Raw genomic sequence first — 17045 nt, forward strand, 5'->3', positions numbered from 1 at the left:
TACTTAATGGTTATCACAGTTGCCCATGTAAAGTTATTGGTGTGGCCAGCATCGCTATGTTAATAGGCGTATGGCTATTCTCAATCTGAAATACCTGCATGACATTTACTCAAGAAGATAGTGTTGTGTGAACCTTCTTTACCTTTACACCCAGCTACGTATATTTACTTGGTGAAATAGAAAAATAAAACTTTTTTAAAAAAACCACTTGAAAAGGTTTGGCTGCAAAACAGTAACGTGGGCCACTGCTTATTATTTCACAATGGAGACATCATGTTACTGAAGATACCTATAGTTTTCTCACTATATTATTACTATACGGGAACTTAAAATTTCAGCCAAACCAATGAACAAAATATAAAGTAATCAAAAGAGATCAAGTGCAGTGCAGTGCATATGGTCAATATTGCATTATGCGCAGAAGCAACTGCCCACTGTGTTCACTAACAGAGCAGGAATACACATTTGAAACAAGCATTGACAATGCCAATGGAAAGCATACTTGTGTATGCTTGTGTTTGTATATATTATTACTTTAAAATCAGACCTGTTGGCATTGCCAATGCTTTATAAACAAACTAGTTACTTATCTATGGTAACTCTTTCTGGTAGAGATTCTAACTGCAGATTTCTCACCTCTTGATTATTCTCAAGGCATAAGACTGGATTTGGAACCTCTTCAGCAGAACCTCTGCATGCTGGGAGGTGGCGCAGTGCGGCTCTGCATTGACACTGTTCCACTCAAGGAATAAAGTGCAGGGCCAATACAGGCACTGACATCAGTTCCTTTTGAGACTGTCCACGACCATAGACGGAGAGCCCCAACAGTAAATTGCCTTTGATCAGTGTGCAGATATTTAGACCTGGGATCTTATTAAATGGAAGAGTCCAATTCACAAATATGGGAGGTTCGACATTGAATCTGGGGTTAGATAGAGGGCATCTCTACCAAAAAGACTGATACCGAAGCTAAGGTACTTGTACTTCTGATGGAGAATTCTAACCTAAGATTCCTCACCATTTGAATGGATACTAAAGTAGTACCTATTTGGAGGTGGTTGAGGGAATTGACTCAAACCAATAAGCCTTGTAGCATAGAGGGGTGGAAACGCCCCTCTCAGCAAACATGGCTGTCCAGAGAGCAGTATGTATGAAGGTGTGTAGTAACTCCCATATAACAGCCTGGGAGATGTCCAGGACAGAAACTCCCCCTGCCAACACAGTAGTACCTGCCTTTGCCCTAGTGGAATAAGCTATCAGTCCTTCATGAGGGTGTTTTTGGGCCAATGCGTAGCAGATCTTAATGTAGAGCACGATCCAGCAGAAGATGGTTCTTTTCTGCACAACCTTGCCTTTTTTTTCGCTCTAGTGAATTCCACCAAGTGTTTTCAGGTCCGATTGAAGTAAAAAATTTGCTCTTTTGGGGTCCGAGCAATGGAGTCTCATCTCCTCTTTAGTGGGGTGAGGCGGGACAAAGAATGCTAGTAAGGTGATATTTTGACAGAGGTGGACAGGCATCACAACTTTCGCTAAGAAGGATGCTTGTGTTTGCAGAACCAGTTTGTTTGAGAAGAAGGTGGTGAACAGCAGATTAACAGATATATTGAAGCACACTCACCCGCTGTGCTGAATTTATAGCGATGAGGAACACTGTATTGAGGGTGAGAAGTTGCAAAGACCAGCTGTGAAGCAGCTCAAAAGGACTGCACATCAAAAATGTTAGGGCCAAATTAAAGTCCCACTGTGGCACAGGAAAGGAAGAGGGATAAACCAATGTTATAGCCCTTTCCACAAAAGAATTACTTTAGGTGATTAAAATAATGAGGGCTGGTCCTGCAACCATAAACAGGGCAAAAGAGCCAAAAGGTACCCTTCACCTGAACCCGGAGAAATCCTTGCCAGGCGAGGGACAAAATGAACAAGCATTTTTTGATACCATACTCTGTGTCCAATCCAGAGCCACTAGGACCAATTGGGCTTGGTCGGTCCTGATCCTCCGTAAAATTTGGGGCAGACACGTTATCGGCTGGAAGGCATGCAGGAGTCCTGAGTTCCATCCCAGATGGAAAGTTTCTCCTAGTGCGAGAAGCCTTTGAAACTCAACACTCAGAACTGCTTATATTCATAAAAGAGACCATGCACCACCTCAGGCAGCAAATGCCACTCGTGATCTCCTAGAGGTCGATGGCTGAGCTCGTCCATCCCAGCTTTTAAAGATTCTGCCAGGTGGTTCACCACCAGGAGAATTCCTTGATGGTTCAGCCGTTTCCAGAGACATAGTCCCTCCATCCAAAGGGTCCACAACCCTACCTCACCCTGTTTGTTGCTATTCCACATGGCACCGGTGTTGTCCGTAAAAACCTATATCTGCCTTCCCTTGCTGGATGAATGGAAGGTTTTTAACAGCAAGTAGATGGCCCTCAGCTTCATGAGGTAGATCTGGAGCCAAGACTCCACTGGAGACCAGAGGCCTCTGGCCTCCACCTCTCCAGGTAGCTGCCACAACCCAGAAGTGGTGCATCAGTCACCACTGTCTGCTCTGGGGAGAGCAAGAGGGGAGGGGGGGGGGGGGTCTGCTGCTGGCTCAACTGTGCTCCAGTAACCAACACTGGCGATTTTTTTGCAGTCTTCTCCAAAATCTGGAAGTGGTTGGCCATCCCCTTGATGTTGGGCCCACTGAGACTTTAGATCCCTCTGTAGACACTGCATATTCCAACTGGCATCCTTGACTAGCAGGATGTAGAAGGTTAACATCCCCAGAAGCCTAAGAGTCGACCTCATTGAAATCCAGGACAGAGGCTGTAAGATCAGAATCATAGCCTGAATGTCCTGGACTCTCCCTTCCCAGGGAAAAGGCACAAAACCAAACTGTGTCCACAATAGCTTCAATGAAGGGGAGCGCCTAGGAAGGCGTCAGGTGTAACTTTGGCACATTGATAGTGAACCCCAAAGATGACAGGAGGCTCACAGTCATCTGGAGGTGGTTGACGATAGCCTGGGCAAGCCTGCTTTCAAAATCTAGCCTTCGAGGTAGGGGGAAGACTGGAACCCCTGACTGCTAAAGGTGTGCTGCAACTACTGCCATCACATTTGTGAACACCGGAGCTACACTGCTCAGGTCAAAGGGGAGGATAGTAAAAAGAAAATGTTCCCATCCCACAATGAGCCACAAGTAGTCAATGAGGGGGCAAAGGTCTAAAATAGGACTAAGGCCTCAATCCTCCTTGGGCGCCAGAAAGTAGTAGGAATAACAGCCAATACCCACTTCAGGCGCAGGCACCCCTTCAATAGCCCTTTTGGCCATAAGGGTTTGTACTTCCTGCCGTAAGACGGGCAGGTGGATCTCTGTCAGTCTTTCGAGGATGATGGAGGGGAAGCATAGAGGACATAAAAGGTTGTTTGTAACCCTCCTCACCCTTGGATAATTTGCAGGACCCACCTGTCCGATGATATGGCCTGTCAGCCTAGTAGAAATCATTGAATGCTGCCGCCAACCGGGTGGCTATTCTCCACTAAGGGCATGCTAAAGAAGTTTATCAGGTGGGGTCACACGGGGCAGTGGGCTGACTGGTATGTTGTCCCTGACTGCAGGGCCAGTGGGTGGCAAAGCCTCACCCACGAAAAGGGCTTGGTACCTCACTGAGGCTGAAGGGGCTGTTTGTATGGGACACCTCTGCCACAGCCGCAAAAGGAACGAAAGGACTAATGAATGAATGAATGAATGAATGACTACTCATTTATATAGCGCGTGGTTACCCGGAGGCATCCCAGCGCTGCAGTGGTCCCATTCATCCCCAGAGAGATTTACGGAAATAAGAAGGTTTTTAGCATGTTCCTACACCTAGGATGGTTCTCCTCCATCCGAATGGGGTCCGGCAGGTTGTTCCAAAGTTTGGCTGACTGAACAGAAAAACGTCTGCCACCCATGCGGCTTCTCCTTATTCGTGGGACTTCCAGAAAGTTCTTACTGCTAGATCTAAGGGTCCTATTGGATTGGTAAGGGGAGAACAAAGGTTGAATTAGACCAGATCCTGTCTTAGTAAAGGCTTTATGGACAATAGTCATAGCCTTAAATTCGACCCTTTGTTGTATCGGCAACCAATGAAGTTGCCGAAGAGCTGGTTTGGCAGAAGTTCTACCCGGTATCTGTAAAAGCTTCCGGGCTGCACAGTTCTGTACAGTCTGTAGAACCCGGAGTGTCCCTAGTGGTGCCCCTAAATATACTGCGTTTGAATAGTCCAGGCGCGATAAGATCAGGGCCTGGACTAATATCCGCCTTGCTTCGAACGGAAGCAGGCCAATGATTTTTCTAAGAGATCTCATCAGGGCATAACAGGTCGCTGCTACCTTCTGCGCTTGCACCATAAAATTAAGTGCTGGGTACAACCAAACCCCTAGACTTTTAATTTTCTCTTTGGGGGAAGGAGGATGACCCAAAATAGTAGGCCACCATCCGTCCACCGCGGAGGGAGCATCATGCCCAAGCATCATGATCTCCGTCTTTGTTCCATTAAGTTTCAGGAAAGAATCATCCATCCACTCACGAACCTTGCTAAGGCAGGAGGAAAGTTTGTCATAAGTTGACATCTGGCCAGAGAGGGTGATGATAAGCTGTGTATCATCAGCATACGTCACTAGTTGCACCCCCCAAGGTAACACCACCTCAGCCAGAGGCCTCATATAAATATTAAATAAGGTCGGGCTGAGGGACGACCCCTGGGGAACGCCACAGTGAAGATGTAAAGGAGAGGAGGAGATGTCGTCCTCAAATACTGAGAAAGTCCGATCGGAGAGGAAGGATTGCAGCCATTTCAGTGCGGTCCCAGTGACACCCACATCACCCATCCTTTGAATCAGAATAGAATGATTAACGGTGTCAAAGGCTGCGCTGAGATCTAATAACAGTATGGCTGCACAACTACCTCCATCTACAATCTTTCTTGCTTCCTCAATAACTGCCACCAGGGCCGTTTCAGTGCCTTGTTTGCACCTGAATCCGGTCTGGGTTGGATGTAATAAGTTCTGGGTTTCTAGATGGCTGGAAATCAGAGAATTGACATATTTTTCAGTAAGTTTACTAATTGTAGGCAGCAAAGAGATAGGGCGATAGTTAGCCCAATCGTCAGGGTTGAGATTGGGCTTCTTCAATAGCGCCTTTACTCTTGCATGTTTCCAATGGAGAGGGACTGCCCCAACTGAGAGAGAGGTATTAATCACCTCCTTGATCACCGGGGCCACAGCATCTGAGACCAGATTAAGAATGGTGGGAGGTGCTACATCAGCCGGTGAACCTGATTTAAGGTTACTCAGAAGTGATTGAACCTTAAGGCAGTCAAGAGGGGGAAATGTCTCAAGGAGAGTCAGTTCTGAACTAGGGGGCGAAGATGGTGTCAACGGAGTACCCCGGAAAGTGGAGTAAATATCTGTTATTTTTGATACAAAAAAATTAGCTAATTCCCTACAGCGTGTATAAGCAAGACTAGGGTCAGCGATGGGGGTAGGTGGAATAACTAAGGACTTAAATATTTTAAAAATTTCCCTGAAAGAGCTGGAGGCAGAGGTCATTTTTTCTTGATAATAATTGGACTGAGTAGTTTTAATAGCTTTTTTGTAATTACGTAGAGCAGTCCTATAGATATCTTTACTGGCTTTAAGGTAGTCTTTTCTCCAGAGCCTCTCTTTCTGTTTACAAAGTTGTTCAAGGGTTCTAAGCTCTGGAGTATACCAGGCTTTTTTGTTTGCCCCAATACGATGGGAAAGCTCAACCTTAGGTTGAATCAAGTCCAGTGATTCCTCTAGCCAATGGTTATAACGATCGTTTGCTTCTGAGGGGTCATTACTTATTTCAGGTAGAGTTTCTAAAAGATGGAGTGTCCATTTCTCAGTTGCTAATTTAGACCAAGGTCGCCTAGTTTAAAAAAAAAAACAAGCATGGCCTGTCTGTTCCTGGCGAGTAAGGGAAAAAGACAGAAGAGAATGATCAGACCAGGGAATTAAAGTAGAATTTGTTAACTCGAGCGTGGTTAGATTAGTGTAGCAATGATCCAGTGTATGTCCTGCTTTGTGTGTAGGGCCTTTGATAATTTGTCTAAGTTGAACCTTGTTTAACGCCGTCAACAGATTCTGACAAATCGGGGTGTCGGATTTATCTAACTGGATATTGAAGTCTCCCAATACCGTAAAAATGGGGGCGTTACAGGATAGATTAATAACTGAACTTAACAGATCTTCCCAAAACTGTCCGATCGCCCCTGGAGGCCTATATACCAAAAGCCCCGAAAGCGAGCATGTAGGGGAAAGAGTGGCTGAGAACATCATACACTCCGCCCCAGGGATAAGAACTTTCTCTATTCTACAGCTTCTAGATTTTTTATGCACTATGGCAATCCCTCCTCATCGTCCATCCGTCCGATCTTGCCTTACAATAACATAATTTGAGGGGAGGGCTCGGACAATATCAGGGTCGGAACCGTCGTTAGTCCAAGTTTCTGTGAGGAAAAGAATCTCAATGTCCGATTCCTCCAGTAACAGGGAAATCTCTAGGGCATGTTTAGGTAGGGAACGACAGTTAAGCAAAGCAAGTGAGAAAGGATACTGCTCAGGGGCCATTATATCTGGGGTGAAGTGATAATGACAGCCCGAACAGGACTCATGATCCTTATGGGTATCTAACAGGATACAGTTTGGTCCGACCTTACCTTTAAGTAGCAGGAGTTGATTCCTGTCATATGAAATCAGAGGTATGTGAACAGGAAGAGAAGCAGGGGGACTGGACCCGGCGTGGCCCGGACGGGCCCAGACGGGCTTGCCTTTGGCGCGCCCGCTGCGCCCACCCGCTGCGCTGACGAGATCCTCCGTTCATTTTATAGGGAATGAGGTTGGCATGGCGAAGCAGACAAGTCAAAGGAGATAGCTGTGGCTCTGCTTTCTCTAAAGCACTCAAGAAAAGAATCTACTTTGTCCCCAAAGTTTTGCATCCTAACAAAGGGCATGTCCATAAGGGAAGGTTGTACATCCATCGCTTGAAAACCCTTTCAACAGTAAATAAGCCTCGCAACTAATAGAGACAATAGAGCCAAGCTATTTGCTCACCCAATGGAATCAGTGGCACGTAAACCTGTAAATTTGGCAGCATCATGGGCATCTTGTATAGCCTGGGTCAGTACGAGGCAAAGGTCTTCCAGTACACCTGTGAGAATTTGAGCAACCAAATGTCAAAGAGTGGGAATAGAGGCACAGCAGGCAACTGCCATTAATCAACAGGAGAGCTAAACTAGTTGAAGAAAATACCCTCTTCCCGAAAGTCTTTATTCTCTCGGAGTCGGGAAAGTGTTAGGATTCATCTGACTAGTGGAAGGCTGTACTAGCAAGTTCTCAGGAGAGGGGTGCAGATACAAAAGTCAGGCTCACCTGGGCATGCCAGTGGCGCATCACAATTTGCCAATGGGTTTGACCACGGCCCCTAAGAGGGTGTCAGTGAGTGCCTTAACAAAATGCAACAGGGACTCTGTATTGGGTTGCACCGGCTAGAGGACTTCTGTCAGGACTTAAGTTTTGACCTCCAAGGTGGGAAAGTTGGAGGTTGAGAACTTCAGTCATCCTCTGCATGGCTATCACAAATGAGCCACTTTCCTCAGTGAGAGGACCTGGAGGGGAGATGAAGCCAGGATCAGTAGAATTGTCAAGAACACTGGAATCCTGGAGGCGATCATACCAGTTTTCCTAACGGTAGAGTTGGCCAATTTTATCACTGGCATCATAATTGCTATCGGAGTCTGTCCCAAACAAGGAATGCAGAGGTGAGGTGCAAAGTTGGTCAGATAAGGAAGATTGCAGTTCAATAGATACTGAACACAGCCTTGATCAAGGTCAGAGTGGTGCCCATTCGGATAGCACAATGGGCATGTCCTCCTCAGGCGTAGTAATCGGCATTGGTGGTCATGTACCGAGAACTGGTGTGAGTCATGGAGGCTGAGTCAGTATGGGTTCTGGATAAGGCCCAGTGAAGAGTTCAAAATATCCAACTGGTGCCGAGGCTGAACCCGCTGGCAGTAACCCTGCTGAAGTACCTCCCAGGTCCATTGGGCCCACAGACACATCAGAGAAAGTCGGAAGGGGTGTAGAGAGTTAGAGAATGGCCTCCACTGTCAACTGAGCAAGATTGTAAGACATGGAGATGCCCTCGCGCCTTCTCAGGTGTACAAGAGTGGAAAAGGGCAAATGCCCCCAGTGAATAGTTTTTTGTTCACTTACCAGAGGATTTGGAGCATGAGGACAATCCAACTCGAGTTCGACTCTGGCGACTTCGAGATCGGGAATGGGACTGAGACCAGCCCTTGAAACTGTCTCGAAATGGAGTCTACTGATGCTTGGTGACCTACAGTTTCGCCTAGTGATCTTGTATGCCCTTGGGTTCATCGATCCGCAGGCACTGAAGGCATTTGAGCTGTGACTCTACCTCAGGAATGGAGGCTAACCACACGTGGATCAGTCACAGACATTTGTTTGCGACAGTCTTTACAAGGTTTGTACCCTGTTATCTTGTGAGGTGAACGGTCACCTGCACGCAGTGAAATTTGGAGCAAATGGGTCTCAAACGAGACAAGATGTTGCTCTGGGTCCATGACTGATGGTACAGACAGAAAGGAACTGACATCAGTGCGTGGGAGTGGCGTCTATATTGGCCCTGCACTTGATTCCCAGAATGGAGCACATGCAGTGCTGAGTGCCACCTACTGGCGCGCAGAGGTACTGCTCAAAAGTTTACGGATCCAGTCTGATACAAAGGTAATATTCAAAACCTGAGGAATCCAGTTAAAAGTTTCTGTCAGAAATGTGTAAACTATCAGTAATACATTTAACTGTGTTCTAATGAAAAAAATTTGGGACAAAAGAAAACACGAGATTTAAGAGGGATACGGAAAAAGACATCTAATAGAAACTGAATGAGAAAGCATGCCCCAAGGATTGGCATTTTTTAGGCATATGGTGCGATTTAGCACCTGTGCCTTGAAGACAATAACAACGGATTGAAGAGTCGTGATACGTCTGAATAAGAGTGTTTATAATTTGTCTCGGGTACAATGAGGTGCAAATCTACCTAAAATTCAATGCTGGATATCATCCACAAAAAGTCTAGAATTAAACATGGTGCGTTTTCCGATATATAATTACAGCAGACTGCTTTGGTTTTATAGACTGACTTCTCACTGTAAGAGGCACATCTCAGGAGGCTTGTCTAAAATGGGCTGTTGTCATCACTTTTGTCAAAACTATCAACCCTAACGAAAATGACAGCACTACATTGTTATTCACCGCTGCCAGTCTGCCTGGAGAGGCACAGTAATCTCCCAGAATCCACAGACCGTGTGCTCTCCCTCACAAGAGGAGCGATAAATTGTCAACAAGGCATGCAGAAAGTCATAAGAGGGACGACTGTCAACTTGAGACACTGTACAACACCTTTTGTGACATAGTCTAGTTCTAAGCCAAACAATATACATACCAATGTCAACAATTTCTTTTCTAGTTTGAAGGCGAGATCCGTGCAAACTTTTCCACCCATAATGCTGGTTATGTCATGAAGAATGTACGTTTCAGGATACCTCTTCACAAGTTCTAGAGATGCTTTTAACAACTCCTACAAAGAGAAGAAAAACATTTAATGTTAAAGAATGAATTCTTTGTAACAATTATCTTCCTTGAGGAGGCAAGTACAAGCTCACAAACATACAAAACAACTGTACAATTGTTACATTAAACCAGGAATGCATAGTTACAATTCTCAGTAAAAAAAACGATTCGGTTGTGAAATGAATTTCCCAAAACAAATCGAAAACATACAAACCAATTTGTCCCCGATCTCAGGCTGGTAACTGTAATAATACTAAATACTGCAAAAATTATTTCTATTACAAAACTCATCAGTCTTAATGATATTCAACACTGAAGAAAGGAAGACTCAATCATTCCATCCTTTAACCCGTGTCTGGGAGCTTGTATGCACATCTCTGCTGCAGGTTCATTAACATATGGAGGTATCTGCTTCGGTCGTTACATTTCTGTCACCCTAAATCTAAAAATCTAAATTCCCTATTTGTAAACCACCACTTATCACCCATTAGGGTACCCAGCAGGGGCAGGTCCTCCATTAGGGCGGAGGAGCGTCGCCCCCACTGCTTTCTCGTAGTGCGAGAAGCAGAAACATAAAATGGTAAAACTACCATTTTATGTTTCTGCTTCTCGTACTGCAAGAAAGCAAAAGGGTATACCTGGTTGGGGGTGGGCGGGTCAGGAGGAGTGGCTTGCCCAACAACGGTTTGGTCGGCCCTCTGGGACCGACCAAACCGGTCATGCGCATTCTCCATTCCCACTCCAAGTAGGCTGCATGCAGCCTACATGGAGAAAATGGTCTCCCCACAGGTGCCCGGCTGGGCATCGTCCTCACCAATCCCAGCGCAGCCACTGCAGCGTTGTGATTGGCTTAGGGGAGGGGAGGGGTGGGAGGCTGCTTGCTTCCTGTTCAGCAGGACAGCAGGAAAAGGGGGTACGGCCAGGAGCCCCGACTTCGAGGGACCCAGGAAGGTTAGTTTATTTTTAAACATATTATTCAACACCCAATGCGCACGCGAACCCCCCACCCGCGAGTCATGCTGGCTGCGACTGGCACCAAGGCACTGGGGCCGTCGGGGAGAATAAGTGAGCTATTGCCCAGAGTCACATGATGCTGAGCAGAGCTGTCGCCATGGTTCGAATCGCGAGCCCCAAGCTCCGGAGACAACCGCTCTGGCCGATGTGCTACACCTCTGTAAAAGGTAGCACTGCACAGAAAAAAGCACACCCTACTAGTAACAGACAAGATTTCTCAGAAATTGACATCAAAATAAAGCAAGAGACACAAAATATTTATGCACATTTCTTCATCACGGGCATCTCTGTTCCAGCTGTTTTTCTCCACTGTAACGTCCTTGCAGGTGGGCATAAAAACAAGCATTTGCAATGCAATAGGTTTCGCATTACTGAATGTTTGAGCTATTTGCAACGCCATTTGCTCAAACGTTTAGTAATGCTAGACATACTGCATTGCAAATTCTTGTATCTATTTATTTACTTTTGAACCAAAGTCCTTATGTAACACAACGGGTTCTTTTGTAAATCGCTCTGACACCTTCGGGTAATGTTTGCTCTATATAAAATCGCATTAAATAAATGGCAGAACGTCGTGCTTTAGCTTGAAATGTTTAAGGATAAAGCTTGTGAAATTGAGAATTTTACCTAAACCTCTAACGTGGATTCAGACAATAAATGCTGACTGAAGGATAAACACAACTTTATTAGTTTATTTTGACATCGATTTGTGTCATTTATTTTTTACTCAATCATCAGATTGTTTTTTTTGTCTATGCAGAACAAAGATAGTTATCAACTTCATGTATTGCCATGTATTTTGACAAAATGAAAAAACAAATCAATAATATTTACAGTGAAAAACACAATAGTGAACATGTAATTATACATACAACAACAATGTACTTGTGATCATGCTAAAACATGGAACAATTGATCACGGACTTCGAAAGAATCACAATGGTCAGTACAAAACATGAGGTGTAAAGAGCTTATCAAAATAACACCCCAAATTCCTGAAACAATATAAATCTATTCAAATCAGGAAGAAATGCCATTTTCTGCACAAATCACACTGGCATTAAATGTCATTAGGGGGAGAAATGTCGACGCGTTTCGAATCCCGCTAACTGATTCACAGGATTCTCATCAGGGCGTTGTGAGTCGGGTCCATGGGAACTATTTACAAAAAGGAAACAGAAGGGGTTGTTTTAGCAAAAGGGGTCCTCAATCCAAAAGGATGTTTAAAATATTCGCATCAGCTAGATGCGGCATACCTTGTTTGATTCTTGCCCAAGGATGCGCTTGCTTTGTAGTATCGTGTATGCCGTGGGCATCAACTGCAATAGAGTGGACACTGGGTCAGACTTGATTCCCGAAAGGAGCAGATTGTTGCTCGCATAGGTTCATGTGCGGGAAAAGAAAAAGCTTTAACTTCACTCTTCGTGCTCCGGCGGCGTGTCTGCCGTTGTCCGGATGAATTGTTTGAATTCCGACCGTATCACATCTCTGAAAAATCATTATTTACCATGAATAAGAGCTTTGTATGTCCGCCAGACTGTTGAGGCTGGTATGCATGAAAAACTCAGACTTACTCATGTAAAGACCGGCAAGGCGCAGAAAATAATGTGGCTCAGGTTTCGGAGGGTTTCTTTCTGTGGAAATTGAAAAAGCGAGGGAGAACCACTCGGCTGATCTAGTTTTTCAAAAATGGGTGAAAGCAGCACTGTTTTGATTAGGCGGCTTACCGTTAAACTTCACGGTTGTCGCCACTCGTCGATTTCACTGCACCCGAGGATTGTAGGTGTCCGCGGAAGTGCCGGCTGGTTTGAAGAGCATGTCATGTGATTCTCGTGTGGCCAATCAAGACCTTAGTGGCCACAAGTTCGTTGAAGTGTCTTATGGGATTTGTAGGCTGTGAACAGGCCTGTGTTTCTCACGCCCTATTGATTTCACTTAGACAGTTAAGGCCTTTGTTGACACTATCAAATTTCAAACTGAGGTATGCCTCCTTTCGCAATAACATAGTATCCACGTTAGGCTGATGTTTGGAATCAATCCAGACCAATGTTGTCCATTTAAAATCATTTTCGCTGTGATTATTGTTCACAAAATGTTCAACCATTGGTGCGGACAGGATATTTTTTTCTTTATTCGCGAACGGTGTTGGGTGATTCTTACATTGATTGATTGACTTGTCTTGCCAATGTACACTCTATTGCACGGACAGACCACAGCATAGACCACATTTTTGGTCTTGCAATTAGTAAATGCATCGTGTTTCCATTTAACCCCATCATGGATAAAAACATTGCCTTCCAGTGTTGATGAACAAGACACGCAGTTGCCACATTTGTGGTGCCCACATATAGGTTTCAAATTCCACTGTGCTATGAGGTCACTTTTTTGTTTGGGAATATAGCTGTCTGCTTTTATTAGCTGTTGCCCTATGCTGGTATGCTGGCAACAGCTAATAAAAGCAGACCGCTATATTTGCAAGCTCAAAGTAACTTCTCCAGAAGTTGCTGCACGGTGCACGCAGGAGGCTGCACTCACTGTAGCTTTCCAATTGTACACCTACTCAGGCTTTTCTCAGTTCAGGGTTAATTTTGCTGGGTTCCCACTTTTGGACTAACCCAAGAGACGCTGGCTGAAACTTCCTCTGAATTCTCTCTCTACTCAAACTCCGCTTTCTCCCGTCATGAATCGTTGACGCGGAGAAACGGAAAACTGCGGCTTCCTCAGAACCGAACGTTATTGAAGTGCGCAGTTTGAAAAGCGCGAACTTTCCAAGTACACTAGACTGCACTACCTCCACTGGGAACAAGACGGCCATTGCGGCGGCCATCTTGGGAGGAGCTCGTGACTGCAGAGCAGGGAAACCAAACACCTACTCTATTGGGTTTAGACAAGGGACGTCTCCTGGCATATAATTTAGGGCGCTAATGACGGCTATCCTGAGGTTCCTGACAGTACCCCCTTTCAAAGACCGATTTATCGGTCCTGGTTTAAGTGGGTTCTGTGTATGAAATCTTTTTATCAACTGTGGGGCATGAATATTAGACACTGGTTCCCAAGACCTCTCCTCTGGGCCATACCCCTTCCAGTCTACCAAATAAAAAAGTTTTCCTCTTTTAAACTTGGAGTCAAGTATGTCTTTAACTTCATATTCAGTGCGTTCCTGGATTTCTAGTGGGTCTGGAGGTTTACTCAATCTCATTTGGGATCTTGTATTCTTTAATAAAGACACATGAAAGACGAGGTGGATACCTATCTTAGCTGGTAACTTCAACTTCACCGTGACTGGCCCCAACACTTTCTCAATTGAATATGGACCCACAAATCTTGGTTGAAACTTCCTGTTGCCTTTCAGATGTAAATTCTTAGTGGATAACCACACCTGGTCTCCCACCTGATAAGATGGAGCAGCCCGTCGATGTCGGTCTGCACACTCTTTATATGATCTTTTAGCTTTGAGTAAATTCTGCTCTGCAGATTTATGAAGGGATGCTATATCCAACATCAAATTTTGTACTGCAGGCACCTTCAAATCTTCTTGAGTAACAAAATGGTTAGGATGACGACCGAAGTTCAAGTAAAATGGGGAGTAGCCTGTAGAGGCACCTTTTGCGTTATTACAAGCAAACTCTGCCATCCACAGCCTATCTGCCCACTCTCCACCCTGATCAATAAGGAACAAACGGAGATACTGTTCTAATTCCTGATTGATTCTCTCCGTCTGACCGTCCGACTCATGATGATAGCTGGTAGACAGTCTACTCTCTACTCCTAACCCTTTAAGGTAAGCCTGCCAAAAATGAGAAATAAACTGAGGGCCTTGGTCGGATACCACTACCTTGGGCACTCCATGAATTCTCACTATGCTTTCTCCAAAAACTCGTGCTAGCTCAGGGGCTGTGGGAGTGCCAGACATGGGAATAAAATGACTCATTTTGGTGAATGTATCCACAATCACCAAAATAGTGTCAAAACCTTTACTCAAGGGCAGGTCTACGATTAAGTCCATAGAAATAGTATGCCATGGATGAGTCGGTGTTGGAAGTGGCTGTAAAAATCCCTGAGGGGCTTGTCTGGTAGGTTTACCTCTAGCACATAACTCACAAGATTGCACATATTGTTTGACATGAGAGGACAAACCAGGCCACCAAAAATAACGTAGCACCAGATCCAAGGTTTTGGAGATTCCTTTATGTCCTGCCAGAGGATGATCATGACAACTTTGTAAGGCCTTCTGCTGGAGGGTTGGTGTAGGAAGATATAACGCTTCCTTATAATAGGGCAATTGCTGAGGAAAACGCCTTTCTTCTCCTTGAAGGACCCACTGCTGAATTTCTTCTCTTGATAAACTCTTCCGGACTTCCTCTTGAAAGTTATCTAAAGAGATGGTACATACAATCTTGTCTTCAGGGATTATAGGTTGTGGTTCCACTGAGTGTTCAGAGTCTTCTGTATTCAAATGGGATACTGCATCTGCTTTGCCATTTTTAGTGCCAGGACGATACATGATCACAAAATCAAAGTCTGCGAAATAAAGAGACCAACGTAATTGTCGGGGAGTAAGGGTCTTGGCAGACTTGAGGAACTGAAGATTCTTGTGGTCGGTGAATACCGTGACTGTGTGTTTAGCACCCAACAGATAATGTCTCCAATCTTCGAATGCATCTTTTACTGCTAAAAGTTCCTTATCGGCGATAGTGTAATTCAGTTCTGCCGCATTCAGCTTCCTGGAGCGATAAGCCACCGGGTGGAGTTGTCCAGTCTTGCGATGTCGCTGCGAAAGAACCCCCCCCAATGGCTTGATCGGATGCATCCGCTTCCACAAAGAAGGGTTCCTCGGGATCTGCATGCAGCAGAATAGGAGCTATCACAAATTGACCTTTGAGGTCGAGAAAAGCTTTTTCAGCCTCTGTAGACCACACGAACTTGACCCCTTTCCTCAGCAGACGAGTAATTGGTGCAATTAACTGTGAGAACCCATGGATAAAACGCCGATAGAAGTTGGCGAATCCCAGGAATCTCTGAATTTCCTTGATGTTCTGGGGTGACGGCCAGGTCTTTACAGCTTACACCTTTCTAGGATCCATTGTGATTCCGTGAGGGGAAAGGACAAATCCCAAAAATTCAACCTTAGTAACATGGAAGATGCACTTGTCCAATTTCACAAATAAACGATGGGCCTGTAATCTCTCCAACACTTCTCTTACATGTCTGGAATGATCTTGTACATCCTTGGAGTAAATCAAAATGTCATCCAAGTAAATAATTGCGATCTTGTCTATCAGACCCCCCATCATATCGTTAATAAAGTGTTGAAACACTGCAGGCGCGTTACACAATCCGAATGGCATCACACAATATTCGAAGAGTCCGAATTTGGTGCGGAAGGTTGTCTTCCATTCGTAACCCTCTTTCATGCGGATAAGGTGGTAAGCACCACGCAAATCGAGCTTGGTGAAAACTTGAGCTTCTTTGATTTGATCTAACAAAACCGAAATCAAGGGTAAAGGATATCGGTTCTTAATGGTTACTTGATTCAATGCTCGATAATCGATGCAAGTCCTTAAACTTCCTTCCTGCTTCTTAGGTATAAAAAAGAGCGGTGAGGATACTGGCGATTGCGATGGTCGGATGAACCCGTTAGCCAGCTAACGGTCCAAGTACTCCTTTAAACGGTCATTCTCCGCCTCAGTCAAGGCAAAAATTCGGCTGCACGGAAGGATAGCTCCAGGCTCCAAGTCAACAGTACAGTCATATACCCGGTGAGGCGGCAACACTTCAGCTTCTTGTTCACTAAATACTGTCTCAAAATCTTGGTATTCTTTCGGAATTTCACCCGAATGGATGACTCCAATGGATTGTCCCCCAAATGAAAGCAGTGACGCTACAGAAGGTTCTGGTGCGCTTCTTTCAGTATGATAGCAATGATCTCGACAATATTGGATTGCATGCTCACTGTCTGATGTTCCCAGTCAATAGTGGGATTGTGCGTAGCTAACCAAGGCAGTCCCAGAATTACCTGGAACTGTGGGGCATCAATCAAATTGAATTGTAACACCTCCCTGTGGCCATCAACTTGAATCAATTCCAGTTCCTCCGTGTGACTAGTGATGGGACCCGAAGACAGATTTGTACCGTCCACAGCACGTACAGGTTCCTTCTTTTCTTTTCGGATGGCTTGTATGCCCATTCTCCGAGCATATTTGATGTCGCAAAAATTGCCAGTAGCTCCAGAATCTAGCATAATGGCAACTCCAGTAAATTGGTGTTCCCGAAACTTTATTGTCATGTGCAATATCACATGTGGGGTCATCGTCTGTAAAGTATTCAAGATTAAATGAGGTGCAGGAGCCGTTTTCTCATCCTTCACCACCAGAGCGACTCCGCCTACTGATGGCTCG

At 45.1% G+C, this 17045-nt stretch overlaps 1 protein-coding gene across 1 annotated transcript in view; it reads right to left on the minus strand.

Moving 5' to 3' along the window:
* The window catches only part of ICE2 (interactor of little elongation complex ELL subunit 2), an 823034-nt gene that overhangs the window by 503679 nt on the left and 302310 nt on the right, over positions 1-17045 (minus strand). The window contains exon 5 of the mRNA XM_086955805.1: positions 9506-9640. Coding sequence (XP_086811931.1) covers positions 9506-9640 — 135 coding nt within the window. The remainder of the gene's footprint in view (positions 1-9505; positions 9641-17045) is intronic.

Source organism: Lissotriton vulgaris, chromosome 2_1 (assembly GCF_964263255.1).
Source record: "Lissotriton vulgaris chromosome 2_1, aLisVul1.2, whole genome shotgun sequence".
Taxonomy (NCBI): Eukaryota; Metazoa; Chordata; class Amphibia; order Caudata; family Salamandridae; genus Lissotriton; species Lissotriton vulgaris.